Below are 15342 nucleotides of genomic sequence, written 5' to 3' on the forward strand. Positions count from 1 at the left end.
TTTATTACACTACTATTTTTACTGTCTTGAATTTTTATGTGGGATTTGTAATATGATTAGAAGGGCTTGGTTTAAAATCAGCCCACAAAATAAATATAATCTTAGTCACTAGGGTAGGAAATTAAGGGGCAGGTCAGTTTTCAAGATCTACTGCACACTAATTTCACTCTATAGTACATCATTTAGGAATTACATTTGTAAATTAAGCAAATTGATTTTCACATAGCTTAAACCCTACCTTTGCAATAACAGGTGATCTAATGATTCCACGCACCCGTTGTCCTGATACAGGAAGAATCTGTCCAGTCTGCATGGGACGATCGCCACATTCTGTGGACATAGCATTGACAACACCTGTCGTTTGAATAGAGGCTCCATAAGGTGTGGGAAAGGGGTGGTAAAATCCCATCATGGGTGCACAAGGTGCTGGCATAATTTGGTAGTATGTGTAGTCATTCGAAACAGGAGGCTGAGGTGATGGAAGAATAGGGTAGGCAAGGTAAGGACCAGTAGGGCTTGGGTTGGGTTGCTGCCATCTTAGATCACTGTTATACAAGGGTAGCTGCCTGAAAAAGAAAAAAAAAAAGTCTTACTCAATAAAAGTCTGAAGCCATGATTTTTACTAAACTGCGAAAAAAAGCAAGTTCCCTTCTTCTCAATTCATAACTGAAAACATCAAAAGATTGACTATTAAAATTAATACAAAAAGCTAGTTTCATTCTTTTATGTTCCTAAGTTAAAGAATGCACACATATTACTGACAGCTGAAACACCCACTATGTAAAGAAACATTTTTCACCTTATATTTAAACACTGCTGTTTTGTTGAATTAATGACATGACATTTTAAAAACAAATCTAGTTATTTTACATTTGACTAGTGATGCTATTAATTTAACATACTAAGCCTCAATTTTTTTTGTGGCTTAATGGCTTAAGCACTACATATGTATCTCTTAGACCATAATCCTCAAGGTGTTTACAGGAGCAATTGTGAGCAATCCTACTCTTAAGGAATGTTACAAAACATATGGGAAGGCAGTTTTAGCTGCTGAAAGCAGGTCAAAACTGTTTAAAATGAAGAAATCCTCATGGCACTGAGGCTTTCAGAGACCGTGATAATTTATTTATTTTGAATAAATTCACTTCAGGTTTATCATCCTTACACAAACATTTCTTCAATTGCATAAAAGTCAGATCATTAATCAAAGCAACATTGCCTACGTTCCTAATCTTCCTCTATTAATCCACTTAATAAATAATGAGAGTAACCCATAATAACACTCTCCCTAGTAACTGAGACAGAGCTGGGTGAAGCCAATGTCACATTACATGTCTTTTTTTCATGAGACATACTTGCCAATCACAGTCGATCTCAATGCTGCACCATGTCAAATTAGACAACTGAAAAATAAGTGGGCACCTTCACTTCACCAACTGGGTTACAACTTTCCAGCAAAAGGCTGCATGTCCTTTTTTCTGACAGCCAAATGCGTGCTCTCTGATGGAACCAGCACTATGCAAAAGATTAATTGCTGAAGCCAGTTCGGCAGCAACCTCTGCCTCAACCCCTTTTTGTTCTTTTTTAATTGTTTTCCATTTTAGCATTATACGTAAACCCCAAGACATCAGATGAGAAAGCTTCCCTTCTGTTTGCCAGGTTCTAAACACACGTTTCTTATTCGCCATCTATGTATTGGACTTCCGGATAACAATTCATTGGTCATCCGCTCTCCTGCACATTCCTCCTCTCTATTCCCTCCTACTTTTGAGAAAATCAAATCTGTTTGATTTTATCGTAGCCAATCAAAGATTATGTGGGCCTCAGTTGTTAGATATGTCACATTAGATCAGCTTCAAGTAAGAGTGCCATCAACCGTCTATGATTATATAAATAAAGGCTACAACTGAAAAGTGATGAAAAAGTTGTCAAATGTAACACAAGCTTAAGGTAACTTATAACTAGGATTCTCAAATAATGAGACATCAAATATACACTTATTACCGTACATTCCTTCAAAACTGGTTCTAGAAACAATCTAATTAATCTGAAAACCATTGCCTGCATCTCCCTCTCTCAACACAGAAATTTATAAATACTTTTCAGAGATGCTTATCAGCCATCCCTTGGTTCTGTTTTGACTACATCCTATGCTCAGACCTTACCAGACTATACTTTTAATTTACTTAAATCTTTATTTTTAAATTGCTGTCTTTGGGTTGATACTACATGGATCATTGCAGCTGTAAGGTCATGTTTATATCACCAGGTCTCAATTTCTGACTCTGAAATTGTTGGAGGAATCCAACCCGATGTCTGTGGTGACTGGAGGACTTTCATCCATATTCAACTTAGGTGAAAAATGTTAGCTGAGCATGACTGGTAATATAATGACACAGGTCTTCCACATTAAAAATTGTGTTTGCGATTTGCCTCATCTGCCATGACTGTTTTAATGTGTTGCATGATGTATAAAAAGGGCATTGTCAAGCCACAACTTTCAGCAAAAATCCAAATCAAGCTCCATATGCGCAAAGCATACAATTATACAACTCAAAATTATATATCGAGCACATCTGTCTCGACTAAAACTCTCCAAAATGTTTCCAGGACATGATCCAACCTGCGAACGTTGCAACCAAGTCCCAGCCTCAACAGGTTACATGTTCTGGGCCTGCACCAAATTAACATTATTCTGGACAAAACTTTTTAATCACCTGTCAGACAGCCTTGGACTCACAATCCCTCCTAACCCATTAACAGCTGTGTTTGGGGTTCTTCCAGAGGGGTTTAAAGTGGAGAAGGACAAACAAACTGTGATTGCATTCACTACACTGTTGGCACGCAGACTCATTCTGATAAACTGGAAGAATCCAAACTCTCCTCTTTTAAGTCAGTGGGAAACCGATGTGTTATATTATTTGAAACTGGAAAAAATCAAATACTCAGTTAGAGGATCTGTACAGACCTTTTTCAAAACATGGCAGGATCTAATCAGTAATATTTTAAAATAAGTTAATAAAGCACAGAGAATTTATATATTTTTTTTTAAATTAGGTATGTTTACAAGCCTTAAATTTAACGTTATTTGGCTTGCTCTCTCTCTCAGGGGTGGGGATCGATCTGTTCTTAACTCAATTTTTCTTTTTGTAAAATCTTGATTGCTTTGTATGGATTGTAATAACTTTAATAAAAAAAAATCCAATCTGTTTAAACTCAGATTGGATATGGGGGATAAGAACTGAATCAGTAATTCAGTACCAGTATATGAGTCTGTATATTCAAGGGTCCTGTATATGATCTTATAAAAATAAAAAAAAAAAGAAAGAAACATAAATGATGTGTGGAATAATTGGAATTGGGTCACATCAACTTGGCAGAGTATGTGCAGGGGTTTGCAACCATCAGAAGCTACACTATACTACACTGGTAGTTCACCATCATTTTGCATAACTGGAAGAATTTAAATATATAGCATAAAAGAAAAATCGTCTTCTTGCTCGATGTGGTACAAACTTAAATCATAATTATTAAGCCAATCCCATATAAAGTAATTGGCCAACAGAAAGTGTGCTTTTGTAATCAATGATCATCATGAGGATATTAATGGTTGTCAAAGGTGTAACTTTGAAAAAGATACTCAAGAATTAACTAAAAAAAAAAAAAGAAAAAACTTATCCACTTCAGGTAAAACTCTGCAATACATCACCCCTACTAAAGCAGAATACTGACTTTCTTGTAAATCTCTAACAAACTGACCAAATATTAACACTGACGTATATACAAAAACTTAATTAAGGTGCTCCTCCAGTCTCATATTTAAAAGGTATACAAAAGAAATTAAGAAATTTAAATACCATGCTGTCACCACAACTTACAAGTATTTTGATTATAAATTGCATTGTACATTTTGGTATAAAAGAATTTATTTTCAACAGCAATTGGCTATAATGATAGATAAGCTTTGTTTTTCATTGTTTAAAAGTTGTTTTACTGTTTATATGACTGAATATTCTTATTCTCTTGAAAGAATAGCAACATAAAATTGATTACCTATTTGGCTGATTTTCCTGAACAAACGGGTAACATGTAATAAGGTAACTAGGGATAGGCGCAGGTTCAACATTATTCATGTTGCTCCCTCCTCCGTTGTCATTTGATAGATTCACTGGAACCAAGACAGTCTCTGTACCCTTCTTCTGGGGAATAAAAGGCTCTACTTCGGCAGAAAGCTTGACATCCTTAAAAAAATAAAACCATAAATAAAGTGAGCTTCATTTATACACAATCACCTTTTAAAACACAAAGTTTAAAAAAGTATTTGCAGTTCAATCTCCATCACACAAATTCATTCAAAAACAAAATCTGTAAGATACTGAAAACTAGATTTTTACATTTCTATAAAATTATTACTTAGTGAGCCTTTCTTTTTGTACAAATTAACACTTGCTCATTTATTTTAAATACTCTAAAGAGTGCCCAAGGCTATAAAAGTGAATCTGGCGTGGAGGCATCGTCTCTGGTCATACTATGGTTGTTCCACCAATCTTTGAATTGTAAATGTACAAATGTATGAACAATGTATATTATGCATATATACAATGTATGTATGTGAATATACAAATTTATGTGAATGTACGACAAGCTTTGAACTGTGAATTTACAAATTGCATGCAGCAGGATTTCTGACAATGCCACCACAGAGCTCACGCTGACTGGCCTGTAAAAGTTACAGCACGATGCCAGCTTGGACAACACGTTATCACTGATTAACCCATTAAATTTGCTTCCCGTCACAAATCAGTGTTTTGTTCTTCCCACATTTTGCTGTGCCGTTTGTAAAATGTGCCCATTTTCATTTTTCTGATATTTAACTCTTAACAGTAAAACTAGTTTTAACATTTCCATACTTTTGTTCCTTATCAATCTATGAGAAAAGCAAGGGTTCTAGGAGAAGTTCAGATAAGTGCAAAAGAATTATGATTTACATTTGAGGTTAAAACTAGAGTGATTAACCTTTCAAAAATAATCGTTTAGGAAAACATTTTATTATTGATTTTATGTCTTTGTGCCCTAAACCGTAATTAAACTGGGATTAGAAGTAAATACCTGCTGCTTTACTGCAAGATATGGTAACAAATTAAACTGCACTGAATTGACACACTGACATCTGTAAGCCACCAGTCTTCTCTTACAGTAATGACTTGTTATGAAAGAAACAAACATAAGGGGCAGGGTTTGCTAAAATTAGCGTGAACAACACCACTAGGCCAACATAAAGACTACATTTTTTTCTGTCAGCTGATAATTATATTTTGAATTGTGTAAATGTAAAATTCCCAAATTTACACCTGATAGTGTGTTATGTGATGAAATGCTGTGCAACACACTGGCATCCTATTCAGGGGAGGGTTCTGTTATGTGCTGTGCCCTGCCCTTCACTACCAGACTGAAATTCTGGAGCAAGCATAAGGGGTGGGAAAGGTCACCAGTCTGGCTAGGCAATGAGTGCCAACAGAAAAGGGAGGCAAAGCAAAAAGAATTAATAGCACCCAGAGGATGATCCATGATGGTAAGCTCAGAGGACATCATGCTGCCTAAGATCTTTAGGTTTCTATGAAGGAAAGTCACTTTTGTTAAATTTCCTAAGTGTCCAAGAGGTGGTCACTTGGAAGTGCTCGATTATCAGGAAGGATTGGGTGGAGCGGTGGTGGCGTTTGGTGGTTTTGGGGCACCTGTCCCATTCACAAATACTAAGGTTCAAGTACGTTGATTAGATTAGATAAACCTAATCCCAAACAGAAATTTAGATGCATCTAGCAGTAGAAACATAAAAAAACAAGGATACACACTCACAGGACAGATAATACTGCCAATCAATTAATCAATCAATAAATAAATACAATACATAATGTATAAAAAATTCAAAATTAATTTAAAAGTACATCAGAAGGAGAAGAGACATAGATATACTCATGGCCACTACTGGAAGCTCTGTTATAAAGGCCACGGTACCTTTTTTTCTAGAAGGGTATTTCTGAGTCACCAGGCTAGGGTATAAGACCACATCAGTCAGAAGCACTAAATCAATGCATTTGAAATATGAAGTGAGGCACAGGCAACGTCTCAACCTGGTACAGGAAAGTGGCCAGAGAAAGAAAAACAAATTCAGAGGGATAGGATAGGAGGGCCATGAGACAGGATAGTACACAGGATCCTGCTCCCTCTAGATGGGTTTAGATGATAGCATGGGATTTCCTTTCTGTCGATGTACTGTTTATTGTGCTTTCCCCATTTAATACCTCAAACTACAAACAAACTATTTTGATGGAAACATTTTCTTTATGACATCTTGATGCAGACTAGAGTGGCACACTAAGGTTTCCTATATCACAATGGATATACCACTCCATTAACTTTCTCACAGCCAAATCTTTTAGGCCTGCAGGTTTTCTGCAGGTACTATTTCTGTCTGACATATCTTGTGTCTTGTTTTCCTTTCTTCTGTTGCCAGTTTCAAAATATTTTCTTGAAGCTTATCTTGTGCCTGAAGTATCTTTATTACACCTTGTTATCTAGCGTTTGTTGTAATGTGCTGTGTGATAACATTTACTGTGAAAGATGCTATATAAAGATCAACTGATGAATTCTGTCAAAGCGTGTCAAAATGACTCATCCTCTAAATCAGCCCTCGCTCTGTTTAAACCTTAGTTTATTTGAAAGGTCTGCCATCTGTAAGGAGTCAGCATGCTTTCCTTGGGTTTTGAGTATTTTTGAGACAGAAGCTTCACAGCCAATTATAAGTGGGCAGTTCCTTGTAAATTTAACTGGATTAACAACCAATAATCACCGAGTACATCTTAGTTTTAAAATTGGCTTCAGTCGCATTGTTTTCTGACTATATGCTTCTGATTACATGAGGCAAGAACAAACAAAAAAAAAAAACAGAGGTTTCAAAAGAATATGGGGACTGTGTGTTTTTCCAGTATGAAAATCCACACCACAGAACCCATCTCCGCCAACTTTGGCACAGATTCACTATTTGTACAGGGGAACACCTTAGGTTACATTCCGAAATTTAGTCAGTGCCCCAACCCCAAGCAGCCCTGGATACCCCTGCTAATTCTTGTCAACTATGCAAATCCACACTGTTGACCCTATCGCCAACAAATTTTGCTCAAACACCCCATGTGTACAAGGAACACCACAGACTATGTTTTGTTTTCTGAAATTGAGTTGGTATTCCTTACTCTGGGGCTAAGCCCAGTAATCCTTGCTAGAGCAAAACTGAAAATACTAAAACCAAAAAATGGAGGCACCAACTTCCCAATACCTGATTTTTTCATATGTAAAGTTTTAGAAGTCTGAAAGTGTAGGTAGAACAGAATTAATGCAGAATTATAACAACATATTGAAAGGACAAAATAAAGATGTTAATATTAAAACAGAACAAAACAAGTACACCAAGATTGCACCTGGTTAATGTTCCTCCCTGGTTTCTAGTTTCACTATTTCAGTCATTTCTGTTGACGCCCTCTGCACACAGTCAACTATGTAAAAAATTCATTTTTCATTTTTTTTCCTGCTTTCGTCAGGCAGAAAATGTATAAACAGGTGTAAACAATCATCTGCTTATAATATATTTAAGGAGGTAAAAAAAAAAAAAAGTATGATTACTATAATTACAGCTTTCTTCTGCCAGCTAAGCAAAATTATTTTGTCTTTTATAGCCCTTTGGAAAGCGAGCCAAAGACTTTAGAAATTGGCATAAAGACAAATTAGAGATTTTCAAACTACAAAATTCCTTGCCTAACCAGTAGGCCACAGAGATGCTTGCCATACTATCATATAGTCTGTTGCAATGTATTAAGCTGGTCATCCATCCATTTTTTAACCCAATTCAGTTCATGGTTACGTGCACTGGGAACTAGGCAGGAAACAACCCTACAGAGTCCACTAACTCATACCAGACCACATGTTGTACATGGCATGTATTCATAAAAAGAAGGAAAAGATATTGTTCACCTCTAAAGAATGAATTTCTTTTAAATATTAAGCTGCATTTAGCTGTCACTCAGTTTTTGTCCTTCAGTGCAGCTAAAACTGTAATGCTTCATTATTCAAAACAATCTTTTTTGTGTTTTTATTTATGTTCACTTATTATGTAACAATTATTAATATTAATAAAAATGGTAAAAACCTTTTTTTTAATATACAGATTAACACTATGCCAAACAAAATCATCACAACCATCAAGCAATTAGTTTAAAATATTTTCAAATTAACCAGAAAAAAATATAACTGTAAACACTAAAATATAACAGAAATGGGTAATTCGACCAAGACAATAACATTTTTCAGGGTGAACCCCCCAACCCCATGAAAAGAGGTCTGCTATAATTTTATACTCCTCATTCACTCTAACAATCCTTAAAGGGTAAGTTTGATAAATTTCAAGACAAAGTTATTTCTTAGCAAACATGCTATTTACAGTTCCTTTGAAAATATGTAAATTTTGTTGCTTTATAGCCTAAAATGAAAACGCACACACAAATATTTGTTTCAGCTTTATATACTCAATGCAACCTATAACATCCAAATCAAAGACATAATAACAACAGTTCATAAAAACAATAAATACCAATCAAGAATCATTGAAATTGATAAAGGATCAAAATAATTGATAATGGGGCAAAATACCATCAAATTGTTGAAGAAAACCTCTGGCCCAGAAAGTTGAAGATTAGAAGAAGGTGCACTACTCGACATGATAATGACCCGAAACGCACAGCAAAACTGTCCAAACAGTGGCTGAAGGAGAAAAAAGTGAATGTCCTTGTGTGGCCTAGTCAGAGCCCAGACTTAAGCCCTACTGAAAATCCAATTCAACTGAGCTTGAACAATTCTGTAAAGATGATTGGGCAAATATTACAGTCTAGATGTGCAAAGATGATAGAGAAGTATCTCAACAGACTCAGAGCTATAATTAAAGCAAATGGGGGTTCCACAAGTTGAAACACGGGGGTGGCAGGGAATCCTTTATTAATTCAAACTAACAGTTTTTTATTTATTATTATTTTCCCAAACTGTTGCTTATATATCTTCGACTTGGACGCTTATGGGTTGCATTGAGTAAATAAAACTGAAAAAATATATTTGTGTGAGTTTACATTTCAGACTGTAAAGCAACAAAATCTGAATGTTTTCAAAGGGGGTGATACTTTTCTATATTTACTATATGCATTTGCGACATGAAATTATTTTCTAAAGTTGATCACTTTCTATAAATTAAAAAAAAAAAAAATCTTGCCTGCCCTGGCCCTTTAATTTGCAGTCTTTGGGGCAGGGTTGAAACACTTAAGAGTTGTGAGCAATTACTGGGTTACTGCAGTCAATAAAATGTACCAACTCCAGTAATAGTTATATAAGGTGTTAAAATTTCCAATTTCACACATATCAATTCGATTAACCTGAAAGACTTTAAACATAGCTTCTTCTTAAATTTTGTTAATTCAATCGTATGTTTAATGTTACTCCGTGTCTTTAAGCCACAACAAAATCAACGTAGCCAAATTATAACAGGTTAGGATGCTAAAAAGTAGCTTGGCAGAGACGAAATGCCTTGTATCTTGTATGCTTTTAATAATAATATACCTCGCTATATCGTGCTTTGACTTTCGCGGCTTCACTCCATCGCGGATTTTAAATGTAAGCATATCTAAATATCACAGATTTTTCGCTGGTTCGCGGATTTCTGCGGACAATGGGTCTTTTAATTTATGGTACATGCTTCCTCAGTTTGTTTGCCCAGTTGATTTCATACAAGGGACGCTATTGGCGGATGGCTGAGAAGCTACCCAATCAGAGCACGTATTACGTATTAACTAAAACTCCTCAATGATATATGATATGCTTCCCGTGCGGTGCTTTGTACACTTAAAAGCTCTAGCAGCACGTATTGATTTTTCATTGTTTGCTTTCTCTGTCTCTCTCACTCCCACTGCCTGACAGAGGGGGTGTGAGCAGACGGGCTGTTTGCTTAGAAGATACGGACGCTCCTGTAAAAAATGCTGAAAGACTACCTTCACATTGATCGCTTAATTCCGGCCGCTTTATCGCGGTGCTTGCATACTTAAAAGCGCAACAGCCCTATTGATTTTTGATTGTTTACTTTACTCTCTCTCTCTGACATTCTCCGCTCCTGACGCGTACCTTGAAGAGGAAGATATGTTTGCATTCTTTTAACTGTGAGAAAGAACTGTCATCTCTGACTTGTCATGGAGCACAGTTTAAACTTTTGACTAAAGGGAGTTATTTCATGTCTGGAGGGCTCTAATAATGTTAAAAAACATATTTAGAAGGTCGTAAACAGGTTTTCAATGCTCTAACTGCAAAAATATTAGATTTATAAATAAAGAATCCTACTTCGTGGAAATTCATTTATCTGTCTGGAGCGGATTACCCGCGATAAACAAGGGTTTACTGTATAACTGTGCGGAGAATATTTATAAACAGTGTGGGAGAGTTTCTAAGGGCTTAAAATATATAAAAATCACCATACAAACAAATGTTTTCTACTTCACGGATTTTCACCTATCGCGGGGGGTTCTGGAACGCAACCCCCGCGATCGAGGAGGGATTACTGTATATATAAAATCCAACGTCTGTCTATCCGCTTTTAATGAGAGAACTACTTAACGGATTTAGATTGGATTTTTATCTATCTATCTATAATTTGCTTGAACATTCTGGTTGATTTTGTGACTTCTCTCATTGCACTATGTATCATATTTCACTGGCGGTACTGATTCATTTGTGTGAATCCGAGAGACATGCAGTGGTCTGAAGGAGGGGGACGGGACCCTCCCTGCTCACGCGCCAGCCTCGGGGTGTTCCTTACCTCCACTTAGCTAGCCAGCGACAGAACTACTTAACGGATTTGGATTGGGTTTTTTTCTAGAATTTGCTTGAACATTCCGGTTGATTTTGTGACTTCTCTCATCGCACTAAGAATCATAGTTTGCTGGAACCGTAAATAAAGGAGTAACTGTCAAAGGTTTTGTGTTCCAACTCTACAGACCTGAAAATATGTTAATTTTTCAAGCCAAGACAGTTTGAGTATTGAACCACATCTTGAGATTTACACACATTGTAAAATAATTTATACATATCTTTTTTTTTTGGGGAGAACAAACAAAAAAAACACCAATATTATGAGATTTTGTCATTGCCATTTTTAAAGACCAGCCATATGCAATCACTCAGCACTTAGACTTCAGGCACAACAACCTTTTACAACCAAAGTTTGGGTGGTTTCAACCCAAAAGAACAAATCACAGTTAACTTATTACACCATGTGGTTGGTTTTATTTGGACTTATTTCCATATTTACATGAGAATTTGCACAATCAAATAAAAATGCATCCTTCCGATGAGAAAAACATACCAGGAATATCAAATAAAATGATTTTTTCCAGATTATTTTTGCGGTCACAAATGTGTCAGAAACAAAGAATGTGTTGGGCAATGCTCTCTGACAGTCTGTGCTTGAAAAATTAACGTATTTGGTATGTTTTTAAGATTTTCCCCTGTGCCCCATACACTAAAATGTAAAGCACCATACTGGACAAGATTTATTTATTTTTTAATCTATAGAAAGTGCTTTGTTTTAGGACACAATTTAGTGTGGCTAATGGATATACAGCATGTTTGTACACAAGAAATAACTTCTACTTTAATGGAAGACAAGCTTTGTTTCACTCTGAAAATCAAATGGTTACAGGCTAGTTCTGCAGTCAAAATCTTAAAAGGAGATTAGTTTGTGTATTTTATTGAGCCTCTAATTTAAATTACTTCTTGTTGACTCCTTTCTGCACTTCTTTCAATGGATTTAAAATGTCAATGCATTATATATTTTGCTTTCAAACAAAACCTGACAAAATATACCAGACTTGCATCATTCATTCAATTATTTAATAAAGAAGTCAATTAACCTGACAAAAGTAGCGCCAAGTGTAACTTAACAGACTCTTGCCCTGCGGATGATCAATTAGTCACAGTTGTGCTTAGTCACTGAGAATATATTTCAGGCTTTTTTTTTTTAAAAAAAGCAGAATAAAGAATTAGTAACAAATTTGCTTCTTTGTAGTAATAATAATTACTTACATGTACTAAAAATAGTTATGGTGAAAATCATGAGCCAATATAGCTCTTCAAGAACAACAGAAAGAAGTTGTGACCTATGAAGGGCAGCAACTGGTAGAAAAATTTTAATTAAATCTCCGGTTCAGTAAAGGATGCAATCTAGCCTCTGGCAAAGGCTGTGGCTGCAGTGAAGACCTGCAGCAGTCATGATGTCCCTTTAAAAGCTAAACTGTTCATCCCTCCTTTACAATACATATCAGAAGAGCAAACAACTTGAAAAAGGTCAGTTTCTTCATAAACATTTACATTTAAGCACAGAAATGCGCTGCATAAGTGTAATTACTGCTTTTAGGGCAGGATGACAAAAATAATCCCCTTAAATGCACTAAATTCAAAATGACTCCAAGCAGCAAGTACACTTTAAAAAGGATTTCAAAGGACATGACTTAAGTTCTTATTGTTAGGAGTCTAGAACAGCGGCCACACCTCAGAGAAAAACAAAACAAAAGATATTTCTTAAAAAAATAAAATAAATTTAGTAAGAGAAGGTGTACATTCTAACTACCTATACAACTTTGCAAAGATCTAAAGCAGAGGGTGGTATGACAAGTTGTCTGCAGTGAATGTGTTACCTTCTGCCTTTTCAATAGTCTTTGTCTGTTCATACATATTTTGCCTGAAATGCGTGAGTATCAGGGCAGCCTGAGCGGTATTATACCTTGAATTTAGACAGTAGGTTTTGATGGGTGGGCTGTCCACTGCATCTCTCTACCAATGTATCTGTGAGACATTGGGTTAGTTTCCTGACCTACGAAGACTCCTTTGCCAGAGTACTCACTCTTTGTTCAGGGCTTTCCAAATTATTGCCTGAATCTGGTTACTTCCTTTAGCAAATCAATGCTTTTGCTCATTGTGATGGCTGGTTAAGTGTGCTGTTAGGCTAGTTGCGTCACCATAATAAGGTAACTCATTTTATCTTTTTATTGACCACTGGTCAAGCGTGTGTGCTTAGGAAGCAGCTTAAGGACTCTGGTCGTGGTGGTCGCCGGCCAAACCAGGAGCTGGCATTATGGGCTAATGCCTTCTTCTCTTCCTGCCCCTGTAAAACAGAAGATTTAGTGCCATTCCACCTCCTACAACACTTCTGGTGTCTGCCCTCCTGGACCCATCCCTGCCTGGCTGGAACCCATATGACCAGCAGTTTGTCCATCTTTAATTTACTTCACTACCAGACTCCTGTCTAAAAAGACATCTACTTTACCTTAGTAAAAATATGTTTGCCTTTGTGATTTAAATCATTATACAGGGGTATAATGCCTGCTTATTATTTGATACCACATAGAATCTAAAGTAATTTTATGCATTATTTTTCCTCCAAAAGTCTCTAATATCTTTATTCACCATTTTATTGTTAGAAATTTCACAATGAATTGAACAAACAAGTGGGCATTACAAGTAAGGGACAATGGAGGCCAATCAAAGGAGATAATATTAAGTCTTCTCCGTGTGGTCACCACTTCTATAAAGAGTAAATAAATCAAATGTAAAACATCCATCCATCCATTTTTCAACCCGTTGAATCCGAACACAGGGTCACGGGGGTCTGCTGGAGCCAATCCCAGCCAACACAGGGCGCAAGGCAGGAACCAATCCCAGGCAGGACACACATACCCATACCCATACCCACACCCACACACCAAGCACACATTAGGGACAATTTAGAACCGCCAATGTAAAACAGCAAAAACCAAAATGCTCATTTTAAAGTAATTTTAATTAATTCACTGATGCCTTGAGAATTTGCTTATAAATCTTAGTGATCAAAAATTTATATTATGGTTTTCTGAAATTCTTAACAGTTGCCAATTTACTGTCACTCACTTAAAGTAAGGAACCAAAATAAGAAACACTTAAGGCAGAATGCCATTCTCAGCCACTCCAGTCCACAGTAATCATATACACTGCTCACAAAAATTAAAGGAACACTTTTTTTATTGGGCCTGGCATGAAATCAATTAAACCTGTCTGATAATTTTCTGGTTGGTTAAGCAGCTGAGGTCATTGTTAATCACTTTCAGCTGTATTGGTGTTCATGGACTTAACGACAGGTGCACTAAAGTGGCAACAATTAGAAAACCCTCAAAACAGGACTGGTTTTACATGTGGGGGTCATTTCAAGTTTCTCCCTCTTGATCTTTTTTGGCTGGTTTTCCACTCGTGCTAGTTTTGGCTTGAGTAATTATCTCTACTGGCAGTATGAGGCGATTCCTTAACCCTACAGAAGTTGCACAGGTTGTCCAACTTCTCCAGGATGGCACATCCACACGTGCTGCAGCAAGAAGGTTTAATGGTTCTCCCAGCACAATCTCCAGAACATGGAGATTTCAGGAGACTGGCTGTTATTCTCGGAGAGCTGGACAGGGCCGTAGAAGGTCCTCAACCCATCAGCAGGACCCATACCTGCTCCTTTGTGCAAGGCGGAACAGGCTGAGCACTGCTCGTGCCCTACAGAATGACCTCCAGAGGGCCACTGGTGTGAATGTCTCTACCCAAACAATCAGGAACAGACTTCATGAAGATGGCCTGAGGGCCCACGTCCTGTAGTGGGCCCTGTGCTCACTGCCCAGCACCGTGGAGCTCGACTGGCATTTGCTCAAGAACACCAGAATTGGCAAGTCCGCCACTGGCGCTCTGTACTTTTTACAGACGAGAGCAGGTTCACCCTGAGCAGCTGTGATAGACGTGAAAGAGTCTGGAGAAGACAAGGAGAACGATATGCTGCCTGCAACGTCATTCAACATGACAGGTTTGGTGGTGGGTCAGTGATGGTCTGGGGAGGCATATCCATGGAGGGACGCACAGACATCTACTGCGTAGGAAATGGTGCTCTGACTGCCATAAGGTATCGAGATGAAATCCTTGAACCCATTGTCAGACCCTACGCTGGTGCAGTAGGTCCCGGTTTCCTCCTAATGCACGACAATGCCCGGCCTCATGTGGCAAGAGTATGCAGGCAGTACCTGGAGGATGAAGGAATTGAAACAACTGAATGGCCTTCACGATCCCCTGACTTAAACCCAATAGAACATCTGTGGGACATTATGTTTCGGTCCATTAGGCGCCGCCAGGTTGCTCCTCAGACTGTACAACAGCTCAGGGATGCCCTCATACAGATCTGGGAGGAAATGCCACAAGACA

At 37.3% G+C, this 15342-nt stretch overlaps 1 protein-coding gene across 1 annotated transcript in view; it reads right to left on the reverse strand.

The window, feature by feature from the left end:
• secisbp2l (SECIS binding protein 2-like) overlaps window positions 1–15342 on the reverse strand; it is a 79025-nt gene that overhangs the window by 36235 nt on the left and 27448 nt on the right. The window contains 2 exon segments of the mRNA XM_039770349.1: window positions 239–566; window positions 4054–4241. Coding sequence (XP_039626283.1) covers window positions 239–566; window positions 4054–4241 — 516 coding nt within the window.

This window comes from Polypterus senegalus, chromosome 12 (genome assembly GCF_016835505.1).
Source record: "Polypterus senegalus isolate Bchr_013 chromosome 12, ASM1683550v1, whole genome shotgun sequence".
Taxonomy (NCBI): domain Eukaryota; kingdom Metazoa; phylum Chordata; class Cladistia; order Polypteriformes; family Polypteridae; genus Polypterus; species Polypterus senegalus.